This window comes from Raphanus sativus, unplaced genomic scaffold (genome assembly GCF_000801105.2).
Source record: "Raphanus sativus cultivar WK10039 unplaced genomic scaffold, ASM80110v3 Scaffold0027, whole genome shotgun sequence".
Taxonomy (NCBI): Eukaryota; Viridiplantae; Streptophyta; class Magnoliopsida; order Brassicales; family Brassicaceae; genus Raphanus; species Raphanus sativus.
Window position 1 is genome coordinate 1 of NW_026615351.1, and position 16,703 is coordinate 16,703.

General features: G+C 35.8%; 3 protein-coding genes across 4 annotated transcripts; 2 read left to right on the top strand and 1 right to left on the bottom strand.

The window, feature by feature from the left end:
* Window positions 1–5: 5 nt before the first annotated feature.
* On the top strand, window positions 6–2,788 carry LOC130500742 (probable methyltransferase PMT8; the record flags this gene model as incomplete). The annotated part of the gene is made up of 6 exons (XM_056995711.1): window positions 6–50; window positions 129–476; window positions 803–1,397; window positions 1,758–1,870; window positions 1,970–2,190; window positions 2,279–2,788. Coding segments are annotated over 6 exons (1,662 nt in total), but the record flags the coding sequence as incomplete, so codon positions are not given.
* A 2,001-nt stretch (window positions 2,789–4,789) lies between these two features.
* Window positions 4,790–7,887, top strand: LOC108814319 (casein kinase 1-like protein 13). 2 transcript variants are annotated; one of them, XM_018586867.2, is made up of 14 exons: window positions 4,790–5,238; window positions 5,330–5,370; window positions 5,455–5,524; window positions 5,612–5,760; window positions 5,855–5,950; window positions 6,028–6,098; window positions 6,178–6,239; window positions 6,361–6,424; window positions 6,507–6,591; window positions 6,684–6,810; window positions 6,884–6,975; window positions 7,072–7,147; window positions 7,244–7,380; window positions 7,464–7,887. In XM_018586867.2, exons 1-14 carry the CDS (start codon window positions 5,163–5,165, stop codon window positions 7,737–7,739), a joined length of 1,422 nt encoding a protein of 473 aa, XP_018442369.1. In that variant the 5' UTR covers window positions 4,790–5,162; the 3' UTR covers window positions 7,740–7,887. The 2 variants fall into 2 exon arrangements, with proteins under 2 accessions (XP_018442369.1, XP_018442377.1); XM_018586875.2 differs by having other exon boundaries at window positions 4,792–5,238; window positions 7,072–7,135.
* Window positions 7,888–12,081: 4,194 nt separating this feature from the next.
* Window positions 12,082–16,155, bottom strand: LOC108838047 (protein unc-13 homolog). Its single transcript, XM_056995706.1, has 5 exons — window positions 15,444–16,155; window positions 14,076–14,951; window positions 13,547–14,002; window positions 13,273–13,459; window positions 12,082–13,189 (listed from the first exon to the last, which is right to left on the bottom strand). Exons 1-5 carry the CDS (start codon window positions 16,041–16,043, stop codon window positions 12,216–12,218), a joined length of 3,093 nt encoding a protein of 1,030 aa, XP_056851686.1. The 5' UTR covers window positions 16,044–16,155; the 3' UTR covers window positions 12,082–12,215.
* Window positions 16,156–16,703: the final 548 nt, after the last annotated feature.

Below are 16,703 nucleotides of genomic sequence, written 5' to 3' on the forward strand. Positions count from 1 at the left end.
GATCTGTGACCACTGAAGAAGACAGTCTAGTTGTAGCCAAAAGCTTCCCTGTAAGTTTTGCTTTAATCCAAATCTCAAAGTTTTATGTTAATCGCTGAGCTAACGTTTTGGTATATTATCTTTAAAAGGTTTGTGATGATCGGCACTCGGAGATCATCCCTTGCTTAGACAGGAACTTCATCTACCAGATGAGGTTGAAGCTGGATCTGTCTCTTATGGAACATTACGAACGTCATTGTCCTCCTCCCGAAAGAAAGTTCAACTGTTTGATTCCTCCTCCATCTGGCTACAAGGTCCCTATCAAGTGGCCTAAGAGCAGAGATGAAGTGTGGCAAGCAAACATACCTCACACTCACCTCGCTAAAGAGAAGTCTGATCAGAACTGGATGGTTGTCAAAGGAGATAAAATCAATTTTCCAGGTGGTGGCACTCATTTCCATTATGGAGCTGATAAGTACATTGCATCCATTGCAAATGTAAGCCTCTTAAATTTTCATTAATGATAATATGCAAATGTTCTAAACATCGCACTAAAAAATATCCATTATAGTCATAGTCGAAATGATTTTCTTAAAATTTGATTTATGTGATTCAAATCTGTTTAAACCGTTCTAAATCGGTTAAAATTAATCTAAATCGATTTGTTTAATCAAGCAATCATGTTAGTGAAATTTTATAAATTTATTCAATTATTTATATATTTTATTTAATAATTCATCAAAATAATTTTATAAATAGACACACACAAAAATAAAATATTTAATATAGGTATGTGATTCTAATGGCTTCTTGTGACTTGTAGATGCTTAACTTCTCCAACGATGTATTAAACGACGAAGGGAGGTTAAGAACGGTTCTTGACGTTGGATGCGGAGTCGCCAGTTTCGGAGCTTACCTCCTCTCCTCTGATATAATCGCAATGTCCCTAGCTCCCAACGACGTTCACCAGAACCAAATCCAGTTTGCGTTAGAGAGAGGCATCCCTGCTTACCTCGGCGTCTTAGGCACCAAGAGGCTTCCATACCCGAGCAGATCGTTCGAGCTAGCTCACTGCTCTCGGTGCAGGATCGACTGGCTTCAGAGAGACGGCATCCTTCTCCTCGAGCTCGACCGTGTGCTGAGACCTGGAGGCTACTTCGCTTATTCTTCCCCTGAGGCTTACGCGCAAGACGAAGAGGATTTGAGGATTTGGAAGGAGATGAGCGCTCTTGTTGAGAGAATGTGCTGGATAATCGCTGCTAAGAGAAACCAAACTGTTGTTTGGCAGAAACCGTTGAGTAATGACTGTTACTTGGAGAGAGAGCCTGGGACGCAGCCTCCTCTTTGTCGCTCGGATGCTGATCCTGATGCGGTCTATGGTGTGTCGATGGAGGCTTGCATCACTCCTTACTCCAAGCGTAAGTATGCTTAGCATTTAGTTTTATCAAGGCATGCGGTTTCGGTTTAGTTTGGTTCGGTTTGGTTAATACGGTTTTTGGTTAGTTTTATTCAATATAGACTTTATTGAATTAATCTGAAATAAAGTTTGGCTTGGTATACGGGTTAGTTCGGTTTTTCCGTCAGTTCGATTCAAAATAAATTTTACTAAATTAATCTGAAAGGTTCGGTATACAGTTAGTTCGCTTTTTGAAAATCCAACCAAAGTTTTTGATTCGATTTGGTTTGGTTCGGTTCGGTTTAAAATCCCATGTGTACTTTTACAGTTGGTTTCTGTTAGTAACTAGTCGTTGGGTTCTGTTTTTGTTTTGTGAATACAGACGACCATAAGACCAAGGGAAGTGGTTTAGCTCCATGGCCAGCTAGGATGACTTCTCCTCCTCCCCGTCTGGCGGACTTTGGTTATTCAACCCATACGTTTGAGAAAGACACGGTACTACTACAACCACCAGTCAATCTTGATATAGATTCTTATAGAAGCAAAGAAACTAAAACCATATTGTTTTTTGTATGTGCTTTGTTTTGTTTGCAGGAACTTTGGAAACAGCAAGTGGACAGTTACTGGAACCTAATGTCGTCAAAAGTTAAAGCAAACACAGTGAGGAACATAATGGACATGAAAGCACACATGGGTTCTTTCGCAGCTGCTCTCAAAGACAAAGACGTGTGGGTTATGAACGTTGTCTCTCCCGACGGTCCCAACACTCTTAAACTCATCTACGACCGCGGTTTAATCGGAACTAATCATAACTGGTAAAAAAAAATACTCTGCAAACGTTTATTTTTAAAACAATAATTGTTCACATTTTTTTCACCATTCCTTTATTTTTTTTGTGTGTAGGTGTGAGGCTTTCTCTACATACCCGAGAACATACGATCTCTTGCACGCGTGGACTGTTTTCTCAGACATTAAAAGCAAAGGATGCAGCGCAGAGGATCTGTTGATTGAGATGGATAGGATTCTTAGACCCACGGGGTTTGTCATCATCAGAGATAAGGAGAGCGTTGTTGAATCGATCAAGAAGTATATGAAAGCTTTGCATTGGGAGGTTGTGGCGTCGGAGAAAGTAACCGCAGGTTCGGAGCTTGACCAGGAGAGCGAAGATGGTGAGAGCAATGTCGTTTTTATCGTCCAGAAGAAACTGTGGCTCACCAGTGAAAGCCTTAGGGACACTGAGTAATCACAAAATCAGAAGTGAAGAGGAAATAAAAAAGAAAGAAATTGTTTTATTCCCACATGTTTTTATGTAGTTTTTATTTCGATTTGTAACACATAAGCAATATTATATAATTAATTATTGAAATTAATCATTACTTTATTGTTTCAAAATGATTAATATTTTTAACAGCATTTTTCATTTTAATGTATTTTATTAAATAAAATAATGGTAAATTATAAAATTTAAAGAAATTAGTTGTATATTAATTTTTTAATCTGATTGGAAAATTATGAGAAATTTAATTATAAAATAAATATATTTATAATTAAAATCTAATATATACAAAAATTCCAAAACTTATATTTTTCAAATGAACTAGGTGTTTTGCCCGCATATGCGGGCATAAATTTCTTATAAATACTTATTAGTTTATGTCTTATTAATCTAAAACCAACATAATAAATTATTATTTATGTTTTTAAATAGTTAAATCAAACATCAAATATTTATATATGTCAAATACTTTTTATCAAATATATACTTATTATTGTGTTAAGTTTTTTTAAAACACTCATATCTTAGAGATAGTTTAGAAAAATATATTTATATTTTTTGGTTGACTGATATTTAATAATAAATTGTTTTGTATCTTAATTTTTTTAACTTTTATAATAAAAATATTGTTTTCAGATAGGCATAAAAATAATATATATAGAAGAATTATCTTTTTGATAATTCTAAAATATTATTTTGTAATCAATTATTTAATATAGCATATAACATATAAACTTTATATCATTAAATTAGTGAATAGTTAGAAACTAATAATAAATTAATAACCTATCTAAAAGTCTAAAACCTAATAAAAATATGACAAATAAGAAAAGTTAATATAGCATATAAATTTAATATTAATAAAATAAAATTCGTTTTTCTTTATATAGAATATTCATCAAGACTATTATTTTAAATTAATGATTTATTGACTCAGTTCAAAACAAATAATACATCAATGATAATTTAGTTTAAACTTAATAAAAATATGACAAATAAGCAAAATTAGCTAAAATCATGGAAAACATGACAAGTAAGCAAAATTACTTCATAAATAATAGTATAGATAGATGAAGTATATTTGAACTTTGTTGAAATTCTAAAATATCTTAGTGCATTACACTGGAAAATACTTTGAATACCGACCAAAGCAAGAAAGAAAATAGAAAAACTAAACAAATTATTCGCTTATTACTGTTTCAACACTTTAATATAGAAGATACAAGCCAAGGCATCCAATTCCAAACACTAAATACGTAATTACCATAAGTCCATAAGCAAGCATTGGACTGGGCGTTCGGATACCCATTCGGGTTTCGGTTTAGTCTATTCGGGTTTCGGGTTTTCGGAGTCAAAGATTTCAGCCCCATTCGAATATTTCTAAATTTTGGTTCGGGTTCGGTTCAGATCTTTGCGGGTTCGGTTCGGGTTCGAATAACCCATTTAAAATATTTTTAAATTTTTAAAATTCATTATATACTTTAAATTTTCAAAATCTATAAAAAAAAAAATATATTACATATAAATTTTCATAACATATATGTCAAAATACCTTAATTTAACATATAAATTAGTTTTCTTTGAATATTTGGATAAATAATCAATAGATATTTAACTATTTTTGGTATTTTCAGTATACTTTAGCTATTTTAAACATTTATTTTTGATTATTTACATATATTTTTCGAGTATTTTGGAAAACTTAAAAGTATCTTATATATTTTTAATATTTAATATACATTATATATAAAAATAATGTATATATTTAAGTATATAAATTTATTTCGGATATATCCGGGTACCCAAAATACTTCGGTTTGGATCGGGTTCGGTTTCGGTTCTTTAAATACCAAAATTTTGAACCCGTTTGGATATTTAATCAATTTTGGTTCGAGTTCAGTGCTACTTTTTCGGATCGGTTTCGGTTCGGTTTTTCGGGTTCGGATTATTTGTCCAGCACTAAGCAATCACTATAAATGATGGACCTATTGTTGATTTTTATATTATTTAACGGAGAATCAATCAACACTGTGTAATAATGCCAAAAGGTGAAAAGGGATAAATTAAAAAAAAAAAGAAAAAAATTAGGTAAAAGAACTTTGTTTCTTCTATTACCATGTGTGGGGAGAGAAGAGATAGATACAAATCTCTTTTTGATATGTCTGAATAAAGATTATTTTCCAAAAAAAAAAAGTCCAGCTCTCCTCTATCCGTATCATCAGTTTTCTTCGTCTTCTCTCTGTCCTGCAAGATCATATTTTTTTTTTCTTTTCTAAACACTGTTTCTGATCTAAAGACAAAAGTCTGAAGCTTGGTTTCGTAAGATAAAAGGGTTATCTCAGTTTGGTTGTAAAGTAGATTACTTTTGGGGTTATATCGATTCTTTGATTCATTTTATCAATTCGATCGGAGATTAAAGGTTACTTAGAGCACACAAGTTCTTCATTGAATTGAATTGGGGTTTTAGATACACAGATTAAACGAAAAAGGTTACTTTTTTGATTGGAGATTATGGATCGAGTGGTTGGTGGCAAGTTCAAGCTTGGTCGAAAGCTTGGAAGTGGATCCTTTGGTGAAATCTTTCTAGGTCTCTGCTTCTTTGTTACATTGTTTTGTCTTCCTCTTATAACCTTTTGTTTCTTCTTCTTCTGAATTTTGGCTTTTTGGTTTTGGTTCAGGGGTGAATGTACAAAGTGGAGAAGAAGTTGCTGTTAAGCTCGTAAGTTGTAATAATGCTTCAAAGGTTTAATGAAAAAATCTGCTTCTTCTCATCTTTGTGTTGGTTGTTGATATAATATGACAGGAACCTCTTAGAAGTAGGCATCCTCAGCTTCATTACGAGTCAAAGATTTATATGTTTCTCCAAGGAGGATGTATGTTTTCATTCACTCTTGATTTTTTTTTGAAATCATAATACAATCTTCTTTCTTATGTTTATATATATAATTGTGTGATCAAAGCTGGTATACCTCACCTTAAATGGTTTGGGGTTGAGGGTGAATACAACTGTATGGTGATCGACCTTCTTGGTCCTAGTCTCGAGGAGTTTTTCAACTACTGCAGCCGATCTTTCTCTCTAAAGACCGTTCTAATGCTCGCTGATCAGATGGTAACACTATTACTTTTAATTTTTAAAAAAGTATATTTGATTGCATTGTACTAACACTGTTATACTTTTATTTTTTATTTTTTAATTCTGCTAGATAAACAGAGTGGAGTATATGCATGTGAGAGGCTTTCTTCATCGTGATATTAAGCCAGATAACTTTTTGATGGGTGTTCGCCGCAAAGCAAACCAAGTTAGTTTTTTTTTTCCCCCTCCAAATGACTACTGTGGCAACTTTCTTACATCTTTGTGTTTTATTCATTTTGCAAGGTTTACATCATTGACTATGGCCTAGCGAAGAAGTATAGAGATCTTCAAACACACAAACATATTCCTTACAGGTAACAAACATCCTTTGTCTCTCCTCGTGATGTAGTTATGGATTCCACTTGGCTAATCTTCTGAAGCGTTGCTTCTCAGAGAAAACAAGAATCTTACAGGAACAGCTCGATATGCAAGTGTTAACACCCATCTTGGAATTGGTTAGTTTCTTCTCTTTTTTTTTTTTTTCTTGCTTCTCTCATGAATGCATGAACGAACGAACGAACTTGAGAGACTTGACACTTGCATCAGTATCCTAATATAAACATATCTCCTACACAGAGCAAAGCAGGAGGGATGATCTAGAGTCTCTTGGCTATATGCTTATGTATTTTCTTCGAGGAAGGTAATAAAAAAATTTGATAAACCTATTATTTATAGCTGTCAGTCACTGATGACCCTTCACGTCTGTTTTTTGTTTGTTTCAGCCTTCCTTGGCAAGGCCTTCGTGCAGGAACCAAAAAGGAAAAGTATGACAGGATTAGTGAAAAGAAAAGACTTACACCAGTCGAGGTTATTATTGCTGCTTCCCTCCTTTCCCATTTTCAAAAAAAAAATTGAATTCAAAAAAGTTCTGAAAGTACAACATAATCGTCTTTTGGCAGGTCCTCTGTAAAAACTATCCACCTGAGTTCACGTCGTATTTCCTCTACGTGCGTTCATTACGGTTTGAAGACAAACCAGATTATTCCTACTTGAAGAGGCTTTTCCGAGACCTATTCATCCGAGAAGGTCTGTACATATGTTTATAGAATTTTAGCAAAAAAAAAAAAAAAGAAATACTCAAGAAACTGCTTTGCTACAGGTTATCAGTTCGACTATGTATTTGATTGGACTATCTTGAAGTATCCGCAGTTCGGTTCCAGCTCCAGCTCCAGTTCCTCTTCCAAGCCAAGAGTAAGTCCCACCATTGTAAAGCTCTATATATATGATCAGAATCGTTAGTTAGAGAGTATCAACAACATTCTCACGCTTTTCCTCTGTTCACAATAGCCGAGCCTAAGACCAGCTCTGAAAATTCCACCACCATCTGCTGAGAAAGCCGTTAAGCCTTCAAGTAAGCCTTCAAGTAAGCCTTCAAGCCGTTACATATACCCAAAATGTGTTTAGTTGTTGAAGAAACGTTAAGAGTTTTAACTAAATGTTCTCTGAATAAAATACGCAGCTGGGAAAGAGACTCGTGATAGATACTCGAGTGTTTTCGAGGCGTACACCAGAAGAACTGGCTCAGGAAGCGGCCTTCAAGTTGATCGGTCTAGTAGACCAAGAACCTCAGAGAATGTTCTTGCGTCTAGAGAAACGGTTACTCATCATCATATACCTCTCTCTTTTTTGCTGTTTGGTAACCTGAAGATGTTTGACTTTTATGTTTTTTGTTGAACCAGCTGAACCAGGAGAGACCAATCACTTCATCATCATCTAGGAACCAGAGTTCTTCGAGAAAAGCAGTTGCTGGGTCAAGTGTTCGTGCTACTTCTTCTGCTGATTTCGCAGAGAACCGAACCAGCAGCAGCAGACTCGTCCCAAGCAATGCTCGGTCCTCCACAACTCAGAGGACACAGTTTGTGCCTTCTTCCTCCTCAAAGGCTGCACCACCATCGAGAATTCCTCCTGACGTTACACTCGAGTTCCTCACTCTTGGGAACGGGAAGAGGAAGTGATGGATGATATAAATTATTTATCCATCTTTGTTTGACGAGTTATATTACTACCTGTTATTCTCGAACATGTTTTATTAGAGCCGTATAAACAACAACCCACTCAATAATCATCATACACAAAAGTTGGAAATATTTATACCTTATATTATTTTGCTCTGTTCTTAAATTATACTCTCACTTTTGTTTGTATTATTTATCCAATTTACATTGTATTAGTGGAATAATTTACAAAGTTTCTACTAAAATCATATGACTGGGTCAATTTTTGGAAAAACATTGTTGTCCACTTTAACATTATTACTAGATCATGACCCGCGCGACCGCGCGGATTTTTTTTTTTTTTTTTTTTAACATATAACATATATTCTATAATAGTTGATACAATTTGGAATTTGTCCTTTTCACATAATGTGATTTTATATAATTTTGAGTTTATCTAAAACATATTGTTTAAGAACAATGTTAAAACTGTTTTTCCTATTAATAATTTTTGATTGGTGTATTAGAGATATAAAGTGAAACCTCTATAAATTAATAATGTTGGGACTATACCAAAACTATAATTTTTTATTAATTTATAGAGATTATTAATTTATCGAGATACTAATTGAACCAAAAACTCAATTTGAGACTATGAAATTATACTAATTTATAGAGATATTAATTTATAAATTATTAATTTAAAGATGTTATACTGTAACTGTATAGTGAAAACACTAATATAATATCAACCAATACGATTTGGTTTTGACATTGTGCTTTTTGGGATTTTTTTCTAAAAGTTTTGTGAATGTCCAATGATGAATACGAAGACAAGTACTTGTACACACATTTTAGTGGGAGAAAATGAATATTTTCTAACCTATTAAGTCAGATATAATAAATACAAAATCTCTTGACATCGAGATTTTATGTATAATAGAATAAACTTGGAGAAGAGGGTTTTCCATATTCATGATTTTTCAAATCTGATAATTTGATTATGAATATTTGATTGTAACCGAGATTTCAGACATAGTAGACTCAACTTGGTGAAGAGGTTTTCCAATAATCGTTTTTTAAGTATAAATTGATGTTTCTGCTATTTAAGTAAGAATATACGTTAGTATATTATATTTAGTGTATATTCAAAGCAAACATCGATTATTTGAACCTCTAAGAAAATGTGTTCTGATATCTTTATTATTGAGTTTCAAAAGTTCTGTATCAAGCTATTTAAAATTTTAAGATTCATGAGTATTTGATTCCAAATAATTGTTTTTAATTAAAAGGGGTTTTGTGTTTAAGATAATTATAGTTTAATGATGGGAGGAGACGTGTTCTTAAGTTATTTGGTTAATTGAATCAATTGTTTAGGAAATAACCAGACCAAAAAAGTCAAAATTGTATAATGACTGGCTAAGGATTCGTGTAAAAAAAAGGATTCATGTAATATTTGTATCTTTTTGTCAACCTACTCAGTTTAAGTTTGTATAAGTTGATGAAAAAAAAGGATTAGCGAAATATTTGTATTTTTTTTGTCAACCTACTCGTGTAATATTTATATTTTTAATAACATGTGTAATATTTACTTTTGTTTCTATCTATTTATTTTTTTATTTTTAAGAACTTAGACTCGTGTTATATTTATATTGGAGACATTTATTGTATTCATTTGACTATAAAAAGGAGAGGGATTATTATATTTTTACTATGATATAATATAAATATGATAATGTAAGTATACTCTAACGAAAAGAACATATATTTTGTTTAATAGATGCATAGACATAGATCTTATAGTGGAGTTAAATGATAGATAGTTGATATTAAACTCTTTAAGGAAACATTTAAATGAAAGGTTAGACTAAGAATAATAATGTGATGTCCAATTTAAAAATCCACCTAGAAGAAGTTATAATGTTTCTGTTTTAATAAGATAGATATTTTAGTAGTATAACATTCCTGTGACAAAAAAAAACATTCCTAGAAATTAATCTGTGGAATAGAATCACAAGTACAGTTTACCATTTTGAATATAAGACTGTGTTTTTACTCATGGCTTACATACTTGCTAATTAGTTTCGAATCAAATTTTAAAATGTTAAGTCACATCTTCATGATCTATGACTTTTTATATATTGGATTTGTTTTCTGTATTATTTTCATGAAGTTTATACCCTTCTAGTCGTGAGTTCAATGGCAAATAATTAGTTTGAAATAAATAACAGCAAAAATTGATAGAAGACCAGGAACAAAGAATTCATTTTTGTTAATATTTACCTAAACAACTAATTACGATTTACCAAAAGCAAATTAGAATACAGATGAGCAATTAAGAAATGTATTCTCTGAAAAGAAACAAGAAATCCAAGAACCAAAACAAAACAAAAGAAATTTAAAATTTCCAAGAGTGTTGACTTCCTTCCAAAAATTGATAACATTTATTACCCACATTAATATTGCAATGTTTGACTTCCTTATATGATTAGACATATGTGTGAGTGTCTATGAGGTTGATTGTCAAAATAAATAGACAGCAAGCATCGTAGTCTAATGGCTAAAGTTTACAAATTTTTACATCTAGATTGGGGGTTCGAATCTCAGACTATGCAATTTCTTATATATTACAAGAGATCTAGGTTTTAAATTCCAGAGAAATCGATTTATTAAACAATCATGCAAACAACGAAAGAAATCCTTTCAAATGATTTTTAACATGATACAAGTAAATCTAGTGAGGAATAGATTTTCATAAGACGACTCAGATAATGTTCTAGGAGTAGATCTTCGTAGAAAGGTTAGAAAATGCAGTTAGACATAGATCATTATAAGACAGATAATATTATCGGTTGTCGACTCTCATAATTTGTAATATCATAATAAATCAGCGTTTAGAAAAAGTTGACAGTAAAATAAAAACCAGATCCTATTTTTTAAAGCAAAATATCTAAAACTACGACAGCGCAGACCAATCAACCCTTAGGATACATGATTCTCCATTCTTTTATAGAAAATATCTTTTCTAAATTCTGAAATAATTTCATGCATGCTAAGATATACATTTCACCATCATCATAGACATATCAATTTAAGACAATGTTAACAAACAAGGAAATATATATCCCCAAAAATGATTGACAGCTTAGCACCATGCATCTCCTCTCTTTTGCACTTGTATATAAATTGTCCAAAGAGAGGTATCTTAGTTTCTCCATCTCATATAGCTACCTCTCCCTCTAAATCTCAATCCCTAGCATCTTTATGATGAATGGATTTGGCATGAAAAGAGATCTCATGCAAGTTACAGACCCCCGAGAATGTTCTCTTTGTAACCATATCTTCTCAACACCTCAAGACTTAATCTCACACACCAACACTTTTCATCCCAGTCATCATTTTTCCTCGTTCTCTTCCTCTGCCGCCGCTGCACCAACCACCTTCCGTCACTACACAAACCTAAACCGGAACCCTAATCCTGTTTTTCAGGCAGGGAATCGTTTTGACTTGAATTATTACCGTAGAGGTTATACAGATGAACAAGAGAGGCTTCACGGAGGATTCCCGGCGATAACTCCGGCAAACAGAGCTAACTTTCCGTTTGGACAGCAGGAGAAGCGACCGAAGCTGATGAATCTTTTTCCGGCCATGCCTTCGGAAGATTTACGTACGCTTCCGCTTATTTGCCAGCTGGAGCAACGAATTCCGCATGATACTGCGATGGAGAGAGACGAAACCATATCGGACTCCATCGACTTGACATTGAGGCTGTCACTCTTTGATACAAAATAAACAAAATATGATTCTCGAAGTTTCTTGCAAACTATTATTATGTCTTATAGAGTGTTTGGTAGCTGATGGTTGTAATAAGTTTGGTTTGTCTTATTCTATTTGCGTTGTTGTTGGAGTGATTATTCTATTAATAATTAAGGTGCAGAGATCAGATCAAACCATATAAACTACGCCTAAGGTTTTGGTCCGAACCAAGCCGAACCAAACCGAACCAAAAGTTTCGGTTTTTCGATTATGGTTTTGATTTTGATTTAATTCGGTATAGGTCTGAAAATTGGTTCAGTTATTGGTTCGGTTAGGTTGTTTTAGAAAAACATAGGAAAATCGAAAATATCCAAAAAAAACAAACCAAATTTAAACGAGAAAAGAAAATTTAACCGAAATAACCGAAAATATCCTATTTATTTTGGAAAATTATACCGAAATTAACCAAAAATTAGAAAAATCAGTTATTTTAAAAAAATAAAAGTAGAAACCGAAAATAAACCGGACCGAAATTTAATTCGGTTAATCTTGGAATCAAATTTTCAAAATTTTGGTTAACCGAAAACCGAGGGTTCGGAAGAAACTCTCAGGGCTAATATAAACAACTGAGATAAGCAAAAGAGTTCTTCCATTTGTCTGGAAAAAAAAATCTATCAGACAAAGCAATGACTAGTTTCTCGAAATTGTCATTCACACACAACGGATCAAACTTCTATTTTGTCATCTCCGTCTACCCAATTGAAACGATTTCTTCAAAAACCGATTAGCAACACGATCATCTCTATAACAAAGAACTCTCAAGATCGTGTTCGGATCCGACCTGTTCCATCTCCCAGTCGTTGGAGGCATAGGAAGCCTCTGTCCCGCTCCCACCAACCCCATCCCGCTCGCTTCGCACGTCACGATGCTAAAATCTTCCACGAGCTGCTCCGTCGGCTGACTCATCAGCTGTATAACTCCTTCCACCGTCTCCGCCTCTCTATCCACCACCTCTTCCGGTATCAACCCTTCCCCGCACGTGCAGTAAACCTTCTTCAGACTCTCGAAGTCCTCCTCGATCATCTCGTGGTCGTTTCGGTAGAACACTCGCGAGTGTCCTCCCGCCAGCAGAACCGTAAGAACCGCTTCGAAAGAAGCCTTCATGACTTCTCTCATCGCCGACGCTTGCGCTCTGTCCGCGAGGATGGCCGTCATCAGCGTCAGGTTCTGTTTCAAGATCCGTAGCGCCGGTTTGATCCTCGCGCTGGCGACGTCTCCCACGTAGAGCCTCTCGTGAAAAACAGAGTGGGAGTCGAGGAAGATTAGTCTGTAAGCTGCGACCTCGGAGACGTGCGTGGAGGCGGTTTCGATCCCCGCTTGCGTGGAGTCGAAGTAAGAAGAGGACGATGAGTTTGTTGTCCTTTCGCGGTTGCGTTTACGCGTGGCGGGGAGGACGCTAGGGTTTAGAGAGAGGGATTTGTTTAGAGAGTGGAGCCGAGAGCTTAGGAAGTGTAGAGTGTTGAGGCGAATGTAGAGACGTTGAGTGCCGCGGCTCGTGGAGGGACGTGGGTGGTGGTCGCCGCCGGTTAGGTTGTTGAGATCTTCACCGGAGGAGGCAGTACACGGCGTTGCTTTCTTCAAAAGCTTCACGAACTTTGAGTCTCTGTTACATCTCGTGAGAGGAGGGAGTGTAGGAATGTAACTCTGTTTCGAACCTTGACAAAATCAAAATGATGAGTCAGCAAACAGTTACTATATTATATGATCTGATTTACATTTTTTTTTTTGTTAGACTCACCGCATGATGCGACGAAGGTAGTGTATTCTTGAAAGAGTTGTTCTAACCCTTCAGCGAGATCATGAACAAGATCCTCTGTAATACCAATAGGGACCTCAAAAAACTCCGCTATCGCGTCTTTAGCTAGCTTCATCAGCTCTCCAGCAGATTGAGCATATGGTTCTGATTTTGATTTAGGGTTCCATGTCTGTATATCAAACACACAAATAAACATTTTTAGCAAATGATCAATACGTTTACTTGAGTCGCAAGTCAAAGATTTGATAAAACCTACTTCAGCTTCCTTTGCCCTGCTCAAGCATTCTCGAACTGTCTTCAACTTCTCATCAATCCACTGCTTTAAAAGACGCAATATAATCGATTCGACTTCATAAGGAACCATCTCTCTAACGAGACCTTTCCCTCCATCTTCGCATTCCTCTGAATCTTCGGCCACCATCTGCACAAGAACCTTCTCCAGCTTCCCCGCTGTTTGTAGAACTTCCACAGTCTCTTTAGTGATAGTCGACCGTCCAGCTAAGTACTGCATCAAGATCGAACCGTAACACTGGTGTAGCGAAACCGAGGCCACACCAGCTGCGACAGTATACCATCTTTTAAGTATAGGGCTGAAACACTCTCGCTCTCGCAGTGCAAGATCCTCTGTCTCCTTAGCTAGTTGAAGTAACATCTTAGCCGCTTCTTCTCCTTCCTCTGTTGCTGAAACTTTGTCCTTCATGCTCTCAGTAACCTGAAACATTTTAAAACGAATATGAATTTCAATAAAAAACAGAAAAACACAAATGACTTGTAGCACAAGTTACCTTTGAGAAAGCGTTTTTAATAGAGGCTCTTATATAGTAATCAACACGCTCCCCTGAACAATCCACCAGCATCACATCACCTTTCTCTTGACTACTACTCCCTTGAGATATCGTCACGTCCTCCCCCACGATCCTAGACGAAGACAAGGCTAACGGCAGAAGATTCTCGATCAATCCAACGTTACCTCGCTGGAAATACTCATGGTAGCTCAACAACCTTTTCTCGGTCCATCCTTGCATAGAAGCCAACGTCGACGTCAAAAGCTTCACGTAGAGAGCCTCGCGATCAGACTTCTTGGCGTCGTTAGCCACTTCAGCCAGCATGGCGTGAGAGGCACCGAGCAAATCAGGCTCCATCTGAGAGGTCACGATGTACTGATGGAACAGAACCCAAGTGAAACACAAGTTATGCACGGGGCGCGTGATCCCAAGCATCGACCATGTCTTCTTCATCAGCTCCAAGAGCTCATCGATCTCATCGAGAACCAACGTCTCGTCACGAACGTCGAAAACGGACTGCAAAAGCGCTACGTATAGATGAATGTTGAGAGGGTATCCATCAGCCCAGTGGCATACTTCGTTTGTGTTGCGGCAAGACAAGGAGATTACAACGTTGCAGAGTGTTGACATTGTCTCTGAGGTTTTTCCTGTGTCGATGGGTTTGGTCTCGCTTTGGGGGATGACTTCTCGGAGACGCATTGCGAGGTTGTTGGTATTCTCGAGAGGGATTGATGGGTGAAGGAGAAGACCAGCTTCGATGACTTTGAGCTGACGTCTCTGCCATATCTGATACTCATGTGCGTCACTGAACTCCGACGTTTTCACGTGTCGAAGAAGCTCTAACGGAAGGATTATCGTCTCTGCTCGCTTACCTGTCTGGAGAATAGTAATAACACTCAATCTCCTTAGTCAAAATCGAGAAAAAAAAATAAAAAAAAAATCTAGAAACATGGATATTTTCATGTTCTTCATCGTTAAATTACAAAATAAATACTGTTTATAATTTAATACAAAATTTATTAATTTTATATGTTAATGTTTTACAAAATACAAAAACTATATATTTTTTTCTAATCAGTATGCATAAATTTAAAATGAAATGGAGAAAGTACTCCCTCCGTTTCATATTAAGTGTCGTTGTAGAGATTTTTTTTCGTTGCAAAATAAGTGTCGTTTTCATATTTCAATGCAGAATTTATTAATTTTATTCTGCATTTTATTTTTCTATTGGTCGAAATACATGGGTAATGATGTTTTTGTATGGAAAATATGCAAAATTTAATGATTTCTTAATCCGTGTGCACAACTCTAAAATGACACTTATTCAGAAACAGAGGGAGTATTAAAGATAACATAGGAGGAACTTACTTGACCAACAAGCGTCCTCGTTAGGGTTTTCCTTAACCGAGTGTCACCTTGTTCAGTAACCCTCATTTGTTGCCTCATGATCTCCGCAGAGGTTAACGGTCGTCTAGGCCGAGAAAGCGGGACCGTTGAGAAACCAGCACCGGGGCTAATGTGAGCCGAAGATCCTCCTATGCTGCTTCCATTACCAGGGGATGAAGGAGCAGAAACGGCTCCAGCAGCTGGCGTCATTCGCCTAGACGGAGATCTTTTTAGCATTTTTAACCCTAATGCTCGTTTCACTCGGCTTGTTGGTGTCGTCACCACCTCTTTCCTCCCTAATGACCCGAACCCTGACCCCTTACTGGACCCTCCTCCTCCTCCTACATTGTCTCCTTCATTGTCACCACCACCATTGTGCTTTGAGTAGAACGTGAGAGCAGTTCTGCCTCCGAATCCAGGTGATGACCGACAAGCCGCGAAAAATATCTCATACGCGGTCTCGCGTATTTCATCTCGATCAAGGCCGTCGAGCTTCCCAAATGGCCAGAGAAGATCAGTGTCAGGACAAACCACGGAGGCGGCAATGTCGGAAAAGGACTCCCTCCGGGAATGACGAGCCATCACACGGAGGGGAGGTAGGAAGGAGAAAAGGAAAAGATCAAAGATCAAGATGGATTGGGATTTTAATCAAAATCGGAGAAGGAGAGAGGAGTTCTAGGTTTTAATAAGGGGACAAAATGAGAGACAGAGAGAAATGAAGAGACAACTTGGATGAAGCTAAACGACAGCAAAATTCTCTGTCCTAAGGGAGGAAAGGATGTGAGAAAAGTTAGGAGGACTATACATAATGATCGCCATAATTAGCAAATCTTAGATTCCAAGTAACCTCTGCAAATGCCAAATCTTTGTTTTGTTTTTTATTTTCCTTTAAACTCCACTAGATTTTGACCCGCGCTTTGGAAGCGCGGAATATTTTACGATGAAAAATTTCACTAATAACTTAACAAATATTTTGGTAATTTTTAAAGAGTGTGTATTTAAAATATTTTTGCATTTAAATCAGTGTTTTTAAATTCAACCCGATTGTGATTATACCAGTTAATCCGGAGATCTGACAATTCAGTTTAGGTTTTTAAAATATTCATATTAAAAAAAATCACTAAAACCCGAAACTAACCGATTGAACTGATGGATGACCGATATGTAATCTAATTGGATTTAAATTGAAATAGTTTCATATTTTGTAGTCTTATAATCCAAATTTTAAAGTTCATTATTTTG